Genomic DNA, 13,458 nt, shown 5'->3' with positions numbered 1-13,458 from the left:
AGCAATATTTATCACACCATTTTCAGCAAATTAATACAGATAAGGTCTTCTTAAAGTAATTTCTAAAGTGAATAATCATTCATGGCAAGGTCAGTAAGGCTGAGCAGTTTTTTTTATTTTCACAACTTTTGTGATCTGTAAAACTTAGCACTGTAACTTGTTTTACAGCATCAACGCTCGCATGAAGATCCTGCAGCCCTAAAATTCAGTTTCTATCAGGTGATCACAGCTGGACCTCGAGCCCCTTCTGAACTTAGATCTCTCCAAAAGAGATGCCTAGCACCTGGATGGTATGCTACACATATTGAGAGATGGCTAACTTACTTCCCACCTTATCAGGTGAATAAGACAGTAACTCAACATCCTAACCTTATATATATAATATTCTAAAAGATTATCTTTGTAAAAGTATTGCTAGGCAGTGCTGATCCTCGGGGATATCCCTGGTACACGCTAGCATATTTTAAGCCTTTGATTATTCACAGCCATGTTCTAATTAGTTGGCTTGACGTTGCTGTGGATGTCATGCTTTAGCACCATACAGCTGAGAGCTTCTGCAAAACAAATCTAAATAATCTGGAAGTTCAAATACTTGAACACTCTTGTACCCTACACTGCCTTCAGCTGTTTGTTTGCTTGTTCTTAATTCGCACATGCTTTCATTGCTGTATTTCTAATTCTTTGTCTGTAATGTTGAGGAAAAGAGAACCAGGTATGCAGTGCTTTGTGAACTCTTTAGTATCAGATATTTCATCAGTGTTTCCAAAAGAAAAAAATGTCAAAAACAATGGGACACTGCTCAGTAGTATTTCTGTATTCTCTGAATGGTAACAAGTATCACCTAGCACCAGGAAATGTGAGCTGGGATATTGCCCTTCCCACATGGGAGGTAGGAGAGCAAAATCTCTTTTCAGAGGAGGTTTAACGCTGGAAGACTTTGAGGTGTAAGCAGTATCTTTTCTGTCTAAAAGAGGCAACAACAGATGGAAATGGATGTGATCTAGTGAAGCTCTAACACCTTAATTTTTAAATGCATCAATGTTTTCACACAGTCCTTGGTTCTTTCATGCAGTCATCTCCCACTGTTACACCCTCATTAGGCTATGATTATAGTAGTAAATAAACTGTACCTTTACAAGAGCTCACGCACTGGTCCACTGCTGTCCATACTATATGATTTTTAAGACATTTCTGTAAGTTTGGACCCATAGCAAAAAGCATTTTGCCGAACAGTTTTAGAGAACAGCTCAAAGGATAACAAGAACCATTACCATCAGGTAGTCTCAATGCAACCAATTAGGTTTTGCGGGTGAGAGGCTTTAGCAATACGGATTTGTGTCATGCTTGTGCCATTTAGCCTTGAGGCCAGAAAACTGTCTCTGATTTGTAGTAGTTAACAATATAGATAAAGCCTTTGTGTACATCAGTGTGTTTGCTGTCTCAAGCATCACCAGTTTTTTAGATGAATTCATAATTTGCCTGACATGACTCTTCTGTAACTCTGAAACTATTGGGTCTCTTTCACACATTTTGTTTTTTGAAATTTATCGTACACTGCTGCCCATACCAGTGCATCCACATATCAGGGCCTCCACTGGGACTCACGCATACAGCGGAATAGTTTGTTGTTTTGGTGCTTCTAATAATCTACACGTTTGCTCTCTATCACTGATCCTGAATCCTTGACCATAAACCCTTTATGCTGAGACCAGTTTTTCTGTGCGTCTGGTAGCCTCAAAGAGTGTATGTTCATGGACCTATAGATTTCAGTACAGGCGGAGAACAAACAATCTGAAAATTGGATCTCCCTTGCAAACTTCTATTGGCATATAACAAATTACTAGTCTCCTTCTGGCCCTGCATAGATCAAGTCTCAAGAGATGCACATCCTAACTCTGAATATCATCTGCTGTACAGAACCAGACAATATCACATGATTAGTATGTCCTTCATAGATTTATTTCTGGAATAGGTTTTTATGGCATTAACTGTGTGTCTGACATTACTCCCTAACTCACATATAAAGATAACTTTTAGCTGAGGGAGGTTGGCTGCAGCCTGAACCTTCTGTTTATCTGGGACTTGCTTAGCTGAGACAATTTGGCTGGAGTCTGCACCTTCTGTTTTCCCAGAGTGTGCCAAGGAAGCTCTGATGCCTCTAGATGTGTTATTCTTCACAAACTCTTTTGGGCCAGCCTTGCAGAATTCATGAGATACACACTTCCATCATTATCATTATACGAAATTTTCTACATCTTTTTGTTAGCTTATCTCCAGAATAACCCATGAGTACTGACCAATACACATCATCAGATGGATTTTTGCCAGATTTTATGTCTCACAATGACAGCAAAGAACGAGTCTTGATAGCCTTGTGTTTTCTCTGTTAAAGTATTCAGGGATTCACTTGAATTGCAAAAGCAACACTGTATCGTAGGCTTTATCTAAACTTGTTAGCAAGTTCAAAGAACTGCTGAATCATAGAGTTTCATAGAGTTACATAAGGTAGACCTAAAATGAGATCAGCTTAGAAGCAAAGCTTTACCTGAAAAGAGAGAGCCTTTTTTCTCAAAAAGGTCTCTTACTCGGGGTACCAAAGCTCTTTGTAAATTTAAAGCAGTATAAATTGTTGAGTCTCAACAGGTGTGACTGAGTTGAAGTCTTAATAGCTGTTACAAAGGCAACAGGCATATAGTAAGTGGTAGACGTAGCAACAAGTGTAGGTGTAAAGTTCCCCTAAGATTTTATGCTTAACTGGCAAAGCCTTTTGTTGCACATCTTTTTTTGAGTGGCAGAAGCAGGAATGCTGTAGATATTTCTCTCTATTTGTTTGTTAAATACTAAAGAAGAAACCTCACCCTTTTCTTGTGGATGGAAATATTCCCCACTTGGGATATTTTTTGACCACTCAGCTACAGAACACTTAAGGCTTGTTTTCAGAGCTTACATCTTAGAAAAGCAGGGGGATCATTTTGGGCTCAAGCAGTCATAATGCATCTCATTTGAAAGACTTCTGGGATGAGCTGCTGCTTTCTGAACAGCTTGATACTTCCACTAATCCACATCTTTAAATCCACGTGCTGTATATGGGTAATTGCAGAGACTGATCTTTCAAAAGAAAAGACATTTTCTTCCTTCTGATTATGCTCTGAAACCTATAGTCTTGCAAACCTGCTAAGTTTCGTCCAATCCTGGAAGCAAATCATAGGATTTTAGCCTCTGTCCTTGCATGGAAACGTAAAAGCAAGCTTCAGCACTGCATACAGAATGAGCCCATTGAACCACCTGGAAATCTATTGCTCCCTCCTTTTCATTACTAAAACATGATGGAAAAAGTAGAACTGTTTCCATAACAGGAAATGTATGCTTGCCTAATCCATCTGGGGCCTTGTTTCTCTTCCAGCAGTCTCAAAGACCCAAACATGCTGCACCTTCAGTGGGTCATTTAGGCATAAAACCCTCACTTAGTGTCTATTTCTGTGAAGATACAGATCAAGGGAAAAGGATAGCTGTATCTGAAGTAGCCTAGTGTGAGTGTATATATGATGAAGCACTTAACAAAAAGAAAAATAAATTACTTACCAGTACCTGGCTTTCTTAGAAATGTGTTGCAAATTTCATATATTTGACATTTCTGCCATAATGTCGTCCTAACATTTCCCTTTATACTTATTTTTAAATAAGTCTTTTGATTTTCATAACATTATGTATTCTCATATGGTCTTAGAAATAAGGCATTTATCCTAACAACAGCCTACTGTTTTCTGTCTTTTGGTTATTTCCAGTGACAAGCTTTTCAATGTGAGTGTAACATATATTTGTAAATGCCTATGTCTGTGAGAATTAACAGCTTATTTCTTTAATGCCTTTTTTCTTCTCTGGACAAATCTTGTCCAGTTTCCTCCCAGTATTTCTTATCTTTCCAGATCCTTCAGTGCTATTTCTCTGTTGTCACAACGGGCTGAATTTGAGATTTATTTAACATGCCATTTACTGTGCTCCCATATCATTAATGATCATGACAAATAGAACTGAACCAATTATCTGGGAAGGTATTCTCCATATAATGAAGGAGTTTGACAGAGGTGGAAGTTTCAGTTTGAAGCTTGACATAATGAATTTTAAATTAAATTTCCATTTATTTTATTTTTTGTAGTTGCTAATTATTGATGGACAGCAGCTAAGAACTGACCCATCTACTGTAATGGATGAAGTACAGAAATTTTTGGGAGTTTCTCCTCACTTTAATTACTCGGAAGCCCTAACGTGAGTTAACTTTATCATCATTAACACTTGTTTTATGTTCCTAAAATACTAACTAGTCCGTGAGGAAGCTTACTACATAATAAAGCCTCTGATACTTTTCCTTCTCATATGAGTTTAGTAGGATGTATTCTTCAATGTCTAGGAAAGAACACAATAGAGGGATAGATTTCGAGTGAATCTATACTTAGTCACTAAATGTGGAGCTTCATTGTTACAGGAGTAGACATCTGAAAAATGCACAAAGAATACAGTGAATAAAAAGGAATTTTAGACATTTTATTTCCATCGGCAAATGGCACATTGAATGCTGACTTCCATAAAAAGAAAGGAAAAATAAGTATTTTCTGTTTTATTTGGACATTAGCTGAAAGCATCAACAGTATTGATCAGAAATATAAGATCCACTCTGTATGTCATATATACAAATGTACACAAATCCTTGGGAATCTGACACTTAGATTTGGTTGCCCTTGAAGTGAGATTGATAGCCTTAGATTTACACTTCTCAGTATGAGTTTATTGTCTGTCCCTGTAAGAAGCTCTCAGAAAAGAATGTTTTTCTTTCCTATACATTTTTCTGTTTAATACTTTGGTCTAGTTGTATTCTGTTCCTTTTATGGCACAGGTAGCAAAACAGACTTTCATCTTCCATGAGATTGAGATAAGTGGGTGGTAAAGATATAAAGGGCCAAATAATCCCAGAAACGGAGTTTATCAAAGACATGTTTTATTTGTTTGGCTTTTTGATTAGTTCTTTGGTGGTGGTGTTTGCGTGTGTGATTTTTTTTTATATTTTTATTTTTTAATACTGAAGCCTCTGTCCTTGACACTGTGAATTAATCCTATCTGCATCAAATTCTATAGCATGCATTTTCCTTCATGTCAGTCTTTGAATATAGTTAATGTACACAGAAGGAAAGCGTCTTGTTCGGTTAAAATGCACTGATATCAGTTTGTCCATTCAGCTGATGTTAGGAATCATCACTGCATCATCTCCTAGCCTTTACACTGCAGTACTGGCACCTGCTTCTCTCCTTTCTTTACTTCATTTACTCCACAGTTTGTGTCTGCACCCAGCTCTTGTTAACTCCCTTAATCTTCTCTGTTTCCCACTTGCTTGATGCCTTTTCCCAAAGAGAAAATTTGCCAGAGCTATTGTGTTTCTGCTTTGAACGTGTGTTCAAATATTTGTTTCAGGTTTGATTCACATAAAGGTTTCTGGTGTCAGCTCCTGGAAGAAGGAAAGACCAAATGTCTTGGAAAGAGCAAAGGTAGAAAATACCCTCCTATGGATTTGGAGGTAAACCATTATGCTCATTGGCATTATACAGAGATTTAGCTGTCATAAATGGGACGCTGCACTGGTAAAATCTTAAGAAGAGAGAGAAGACAAAATTAAGTAGCCTTGATTATTTGACTGCCTTTTCCTACAAACGAAACTTTTAGGGAAGCTGCGAATTGCATCACTTTTTTTCAGTTCTTTATTTCAAAAGTGAAGAATTTAAGTTATTATAAACATTTGGAAACTTGGCAGTCCTTAGAAAACTAAACTTAGCACCTCTGAAGATTTCTGAAATTAATTTGGAAACCCATTCCCTTTACCTAAGTGAGTTAAGCAGCAGAAGCTCCAGAGTGCATGTGTTTTCTCAGTCATGATCAGATATGTGCATTTGTGTCTGTTCCCTTGTCTTTGAAAGTAGATAGACCACGACAGACCCTCATAAAGTCCAGTTCTGAGAGTGGTTAGGTTCTGTTTCCATGAATTTCATAAATATCTTCCCCACACAAATGCTCAAATGAAAAAAACTCCATCAGATTAAATGCTGCAAGCAATATCTAAAGGTAGTTCAGTGTCCTTTCCTAGCTACAACTTTGCGTTAAGAATAAACGTATTCCCGTTTCATTTAGCCTGACTAAAATTCAAATAAAAGCATTTTGAACAACAGTATTAATGCAGCAAGTAAGCCAGATTTCTTTTTCTCATGGTACTTAAGTCAGAAGCAATTTACAGATCTCAACAGAATCGTGGAATTGCAGAATGGCTTAGGTTGGAAATGACCTTAAAGATCATCTAGTCCCAACCCCCTGCCGTGGGCAAGTTGCCCCCCCCACCACATCAGGCTGCCCAGGGCCCCATCCAACCGGGCCTTGAACGTATCCACAGCTTCTCTGGGCAGCTTGTTCCTGTGCCGCACCAGATCCTGAGTAAAGAATTTCTTCCTAACATCTAACCTAAATCTCCCCAGTAGAATTATACTGATATAAAATGATTGGATGTCAAGGCTTTTGAACAGAGATAAGACTGTGTTTGTTTATTGTAGTATGTTTCATTTCTAAATATTTATGAAACTGGGGATGCTAATTGCCAGATGCCTATATTGAAAGATATTTTACAAGCTCTGGTTTCAGTCACACTTGAGTAAATTTGAAGTAGTTGTATCTGCTTCAGTACAATTCTTAATTTACATGTCTGTCTGTGAGCAGATTCAGATCCTTTCCTTTGACTTCATGTTCATTTTGGACATCCTTTGTTTCTCTTGATACTACCTTTCAAAGTACAGCTATTAATTGATGAGCTTAAACGTGTATGCAGTATATAACATAAAAGAATATAAATTGCATAGGAGAGAGTAAAGTTTTGACACTGGTAAAATTTTGAAATTCACAGCCATAATAGCATTTTATTAAATAAATAATGTCTGCTTTTATATCCATCAGTGCAGGGCTTTTCTGTCAAGCTACTACAGAGATCATAATGTGGAACTGTCAAAACTCCTACACAAACTGGGACAACCTCTGCCATCGTGGCTGAGACAGGAACTACAGAAAGTAAGATAGCATTGAAAAAAGGCATTTTTGAAATCTCTTCCACACTTCTGTCATCCTACCTAAAGTCTCCAGTAGCTACCAGAAAGTCTTGTAAAATATACCTCTGCAAAAAAAGAATAAAAGACAGAAATTATTTCCATATGCTGGCATGTGGATTGTGAAAATACACGTGTTTCTTAGAGCTCTGGTGGGCCAAATCTTTCTCATAAACATTTCTGGGCCTGTGGAGTTGTGGACTACTGTGCACATATGTGGAAGTTAACTGCAGCTGGTATAAGCTTCAGAGATACATGACCTGTCCAATTTCATGGTACATACCTACATTTTTATATATCAGTTCAAAAGTATTGTGTCTCCTGTGGGTTTTACAGCCCATTGTTATACTGCTGTTTTTCTTAGTATTTGATTATTGTGTCATGCATAAAATAAGAAAATTTAATGTAGCATAAAAAAATGCCAAGTGTACTTCTGCCATTGGAATCAGCTTGCTAATACCTGAAGTATATTCTAATAAGTGTGAGAAGTACTGTTATCATACATTACGTAGGTGTGCACAGCAACAAAATCTGGAATACACAGGCAAAAGCAGTGTAGAAAAGAAAAAAGAAATATCTATAGCCTGTAAAAACAAACCGTTATAATGCAGTAAAGACCTTTTATTCATAATTACTGTCTGATTTTGCACTGACTGAAATTGCAAAATACAGAATGTATACTGCATCTGAACAGAAATGTGATTGGATACATAAAGCACAAATGTTGCAATAAAATCCTTGTGAGCAGTATTATACTTCAACGATTGTGAACCAGATTGAAACAGTACAATCAACAGTCTTTCACTCCTGGCTTCTATGAGCAGCCAAATTTGGATACTGCACTCTGGTCTTACATTGCTGTGAATCAGAAATGACTCCACTGAAATGAATGAAAAACTGATCAAGAGCAGAAACAGATCCATACTTAGACTGCCTTAATTTGCACTACTGATTTTCCTTAATTTATTTGCCTTCAAACTATGCTGTGTGTTTTCCAAGGTCCCTCAACCTGATCAAAACTGTAGCATCTTGCGGTGACCTTCAACTTATGTCAGCTGCAAAAATCTGATTTCTAGATGAAATAATGATTCTAGCTCCACACATCTTAAAGAAGCTTGGTGTTAAAGTTTAGAAATAAGCTTTAGGAAAAAGAAACTAAGCCAGTTTATAATCTTGGTAGAAAATTAGGCTCTAATCATGAAAAAAATACCAATATCCAGCCTTACATTTGTGATACATTTCAGTGACACACCTCATAATACATCAGTTTAAATGTGAGATAAAGTCTAATCAACCATATGTAAAATTTGAAGAAGATCATTGAAAATTTCAGCTGAGTATGGCCTTAAGGTTTCTCTGCTGAACTTTGGTTCTGAATGTTTCTAAAGGCATAAAGAGGCAGAGAATACAAAAGATTATTGCAGTACTCAATGAAATGCATTTCACGGTAGCTCTGTATTATTATAATTTGTTTTAGGATGAATAGTTAAAAATATGCATCAAATGGTGGAAAAACTTTATATGTCCCAGTGCTGTTTTACAACCTTTATGTAATCTCACAATTTAACTTTCAAGGTAATGGAATGGAAACCAGTCTGTTATTCCCTAAATAGAAAACAGATGTTGAGATCCTTACTGTACCTCTAACTGGTAATCTTTATTACTTATTGATTTTGTCTATGTAGTACCTGGTTTTGATAGGCTTGTAAAGAAAAAAATCCAGACAAATTTGCTGTATATTACAATATTCTTTACACAGCACTTTTTTGCTACGGGAATATGCATGATTAATGACGAGGACCCGCTAGAGTAGACGCTTTTAAGATGAACATCTTTATTATTTATAAGAGAATAAAAATTTTCATTTCATTTTAGATATTCTCTGCTATATAGATTTGACCCCAAATCTGACTTGTTTTAAAACACTCCTATTTGATCAAAGAAATGCTTGGAATTCTGAATATCTGTAAGGGCAAATTCTCTGTGTGCTACAGACAGCTTGTGTCCTGCAAGCATCTATATGGATTTGTAACAAGTAAATTGAATAACTGGAGAAAATACCTGCAGTTTTCATCCCGACATGATTGATTTTATCCTTAATATAACCTGATGTAACATCACTCAAAAATTTAAAGTAGAAGAAAATTGTAGATCAGAAGAAAATGGGGAAAAAGCACTACAGAGTGCCTGAGATTTTCACAAACTGAGTGCTTCCTACACGCTGGAAGAATGGGCTTCAGCCACATTTGTACTTTCATCTTTATTTTCAGGAACTCCGTTCCTGTCCTCTTTCCCTGTGAAATCTAGGCCCCATCAAAATGAGAATAAGTAAGCACCAAGGATAGGGCAGTGATGGGGGAGTGCACACTGGTTGCCCTCTAGGTATTTTGCAACAGACAAGGTGACATGTCTCAGATGTGTGGCCTTTCCTGTGAAGTTTGTTAGGAATCTGGTCAAATAGCCAGTGGCAGTCACCACACAGCACTGGGATGATAAGCCCCCACATGCAGCTCCATGGCCCTGGCTGGACCAGGATTAGTTTGGCAGCTAAACATAAAGCTTGTCCTTCGCGAAGAAGTGCTGTAGTGAATTTCAAGTCCTGATGAGGAACAGTAGGGTGGAGCTCTTCTGCTGTCCCGGTGTCCTTCCGAAAGTTGGAATAAAGGCAAATCTTCAGTGAATTCCTGTGGTAGCTTTGAGTCAGTCCTGTGAACAAAGTAATGTGACCTTTTGGCCCTGGAACTGCACATCTGAAAGGGAATTACCTTGAATCTTAATTCAAAGATCCTACTGAGATGCATCTGTCGAGTACTAGCATCTCTAGATGCAGAGCATTAGCTGCTTGTAAGCTAGGCTGGCTAAGTAGTCTCAGACTCAATAGCAGAAGAGAAGTAAAGCCTAACCACCAGGTCTCTGCAGTTCTGATTTTGTGGTGTTTGGTTATTACTGATTTATACAAAGACAATATGAAGACTTACTTTTTTCCTCTGGACCTATTTTATTTAAATATGTTCTTACATTTAACAGGAAACTTTTTAAAAACCGAATGACTTTTAATATGCAGTCAACTTGGTGAAGAATGAAGAGTCTGAGCAAAACATGCAGGCAACAGATATGTGTTTTATTCCCCAAATAAGAGGATGCACGATTACATCTGAGTAAGCAAGTCATACGACATGAATTACTTGAGAATTTTAACCTCTTCTATTTACAAATTCCCTACAATCAATATTTAATTTTCAGAAGTAGACTATCAATATTAACACTTCTAAAAAACACCACTCCATCTCAAAAAAAGAATATGTATATTTGCTAGTCAAAGTCAAGTGTTTTACTGTGGATGGTAACACAGCCATGGTTTCTGCTCCCCTGGTAGATAAATGCGCAAGCAATTGCTTTAACAAATGCTTGATGATGTGAGCTTCACATTTATTTTTCATAAATAGGATTCTGAAATTTGATTTCCTCAAATATCTGTGCCATTAAAAATCAAAGTGTGAGTATGACTAGAGAGTGACCATTTGGGGATGTAAACACAGAGCCTGATATGAGTTCACATTATTATTTGAGCAAACATTCCTGAAATACTGTGATATCTTCCCAGTTCTACTTGTGCAGAAAGAATTCATTTCAATGATTTGCAGACTATCATGTACAGCATATCCTTTTTCATTGCTTAAAGAAGTGGAACTTCCTCAGGAAGAAATTAAATAGATATTTCAATGTTTATAGATGTAATACTCTTGTCATTCACATTGAATGAAAATTGCTGGAAACATTTTTCTCAAAATTTTTTTAAATAAAAAATAGATATTATTCTGATAGTGGCATGGTATCTGAAGTGCAACAATAAACTCTGTTAAGAAAATGTACCAATGAATGGAAGTGATTTTTTTGTTCATAAAAGTTGTCCTTTTACAGGTTTGTTAGCAGCTATTTCAGATTGAGACTGAGTTATAACACAATCCAGGAGCATGGGAGAAGCACGAAATGTTTTCACAGATGGAAAATATTGCTTACTCCCTCTGTAAGTGAATGTTACTGCTTTATGCAGCTGCTTATTTTACTGCTTCTGCTTCCTGCTCAGTTTTTACTTCTTATGCCAGAAATCATTAATGTGCTGTAGAAACACTTTAGAGCTTGCTGTTTTTAAGAGAACAAGCAGACTTTATGCAGATTGTTTGCCTGAGGGATTCAATAGTTGTGCCCACACAGACATGAGAAAACATTTTTAGGAGGAACTTGTAAAAGATGGTACAAGTGTTCAAAGGAAAATTCGCTGTTATCAACAAATTCAGAACAGAGTAGAAAACAGTAGTATCTAGCTGAGTAAAAGCTGATTAATGTCTTCATGTAGGTGTAGAAAATAGAAAGCATGTTAACAAAATATTCTTTCACTATAGAGAAATAATGTAATATTCAGAAGTGTAAACTTCCAATACCCATCTCTATAATATTGAAGTGTAACAGAAATAGAACAGTAATAACAGAAAGGTACTAAGCAAAGATTCTTGCTGCGCCCAACTGAATCCAGTTTTTTTGCTTTCATTCAATGTTCCTTTTCAGTTCTAACAGTCCCAGATCTCTCAGAGCTCAAAGGCCAAAGATGCACTTTTTTTTCTATGTGGATCAAAAGGATGAAGAAGGCACAGTAGTCAGCACCAAGGGACAAAACAGGAAAGCAATTAATAGGTGAAACCAAGGGCTAGGGAAAACTGAATGGAGGAGGAATTTAGAGAAACTAAGGGTGATTGATTAGAATATAGTGAACTTGATTATTGTCTAGTCTGTTTTCTGTCAGGTTACAAAAGGAAGCTTTTGTTTTTAATACAGTATTTTCTTTCATCACTTCCCATTTTATGTTCAGATCCTCTCTTTGCCTTGAGAAATTCAGATGGAAAATGAGGCTCTTGTACTTTAAATGCTCAGATATCTGTCTGCCTAGGACAGTTGTCAGTAGCACAAGGATACTAGCAGAACTCTTCCAAAGAATATGAGTCTTTCCTACCAGATGTGGCCTAGTTCAACCACGATGCAGGCGCTCAGTTCAGAATTACTAGTAAAAATCCTGCAACCTACGTAATTCAAGAGATCAGAGAAATTGACTCTTTTGCCTTTTAATTCTACCGTCTCCTAAGTTATCAAGAACACTGCTCCTAGTAAGTCTCCCAGTAAAACTCCATTAGTCAGCAAAACTGTGATCTGATCTACTCTGGTCAAAAAAACCCACCCAAACAGATTTATTTATTTATTTATTTTGCATAAGGTACATATATTTCAACAGTGTAACTCTCTTTGGAAGGAACATATTACTTAAAGACAGGAGCCTTTTATGTACATGACAAAGTGGAAATAAAATTCTTGGACACAAATGGTGCAAGGTGAAGACAGCTGAGACTTAGCTTGCAGTACAGGTAGGGCTGCAGGAGACAGCAGGACTGCATTTGTCTTTGCACTTCTGTACAATCCTAACAGCAGTTCTGTAGAGTATCGCTGCCTGATGGTCTCATGTTTGAAGCAGCAGTATTACATATCTGTCCTAAAAATAATGAAATGCACCAAAAGTTACAAATATGCCTTAAATACATGTATCTTTGTGTACATATAGAAAGCTGTATCGGCACATAGTCAGGCCAGAACAGTGCTCTGGGTTTGGAAATAATCCCAACTCCTTTTCCCTAGATCACGTAATCTGTTTTCTCCTAAAGACTATGGTCAGTAGCTAAAAACAAAAAAACTAATATAAAGCAAAAAAAGAAAGGGTTTAAATCATATTTGTAGTTAACCCTCATCCTGCTTTCCCATTGCAGCTTTGCAGACAGAGCTGTACTCGGTCACTATAAAAACTGTACGTAGTGTGAAGGGCAGACTGCTGCCCTCCCATGTCTGCCGCTGTTAGACCTGCACAGCCCGGCACACCTTCACCTCTGCCCGCGCCTCCCCCGGAGCGTGGAACACGCTGCTGCCTGACTCCCTCTCGTTCCCGAGAGCCGCACTCACGCACGCAGCGGACGGGCGGAGCCCTAAGTAACCCCGCGGGCCGACAGCAGCACGACAGTGGGCGCCCGCGCCTCTCCCCGCCCCCTGGGTGGGGCCCGCGCCTCGCCCCGCCCTTGCCGGCTGGTGGCGTGGTGGTTCCGGTTCCGCAAGCGAGCGTTGGCGGGTGCACGTGGCGGCAGCTGCTGGGGTGGAGGTTGGCGGGCACGCGGGCAACCGTTAAGCGGGCGCGGGAGGCGCACTGAAGGAATTTCTGGTCGCGCGCTGGCGCAGCCGCTGGGCTCTGTGGCCTTCCTCTCTTCCCTCAGAAGCGGGCGGGCCCCGGCGGAGC

The 13,458-nt window shown here is 38.2% G+C and overlaps 1 protein-coding gene and 1 long non-coding RNA gene across 5 annotated transcripts in view; one reads left to right on the top strand and one right to left on the bottom strand.

Annotated features, from left to right (window-relative positions):
• Positions 1 to 11,002, top strand: part of LOC110398213 (bifunctional heparan sulfate N-deacetylase/N-sulfotransferase 3) — a 75,776-nt gene extending 64,774 nt beyond the window's left edge. For all 4 annotated transcript variants that reach the window (XM_021395670.1, XM_021395668.1, XM_021395669.1 and 1 more), the window contains exons 11-15: positions 169 to 339; positions 4,157 to 4,266; positions 5,464 to 5,566; positions 6,985 to 7,095; positions 10,158 to 11,002. In XM_021395670.1, coding sequence (XP_021251345.1) covers positions 169 to 339; positions 4,157 to 4,266; positions 5,464 to 5,566; positions 6,985 to 7,095; positions 10,158 to 10,169 — 507 coding nt within the window. In that variant the 3' untranslated portion in view covers positions 10,170 to 11,002. The remainder of the gene's footprint in view (positions 1 to 168; positions 340 to 4,156; positions 4,267 to 5,463; positions 5,567 to 6,984; positions 7,096 to 10,157) is intronic.
• LOC110398214 lies at positions 12,370 to 13,241 on the bottom strand. The gene is made up of 2 exons (XR_002438261.1): positions 13,050 to 13,241; positions 12,370 to 12,669 (listed from the first exon to the last, which is right to left on the bottom strand). It is a non-coding gene; the product is annotated as an uncharacterized LOC110398214 (long non-coding RNA).

The sequence above is a fragment of the Numida meleagris genome, chromosome 4 (assembly GCF_002078875.1).
Source record: "Numida meleagris isolate 19003 breed g44 Domestic line chromosome 4, NumMel1.0, whole genome shotgun sequence".
NCBI lineage: Eukaryota > Metazoa > Chordata > Aves > Galliformes > Numididae > Numida > Numida meleagris.
This window is presented reverse-complemented; position numbering and strand designations above follow the sequence as displayed.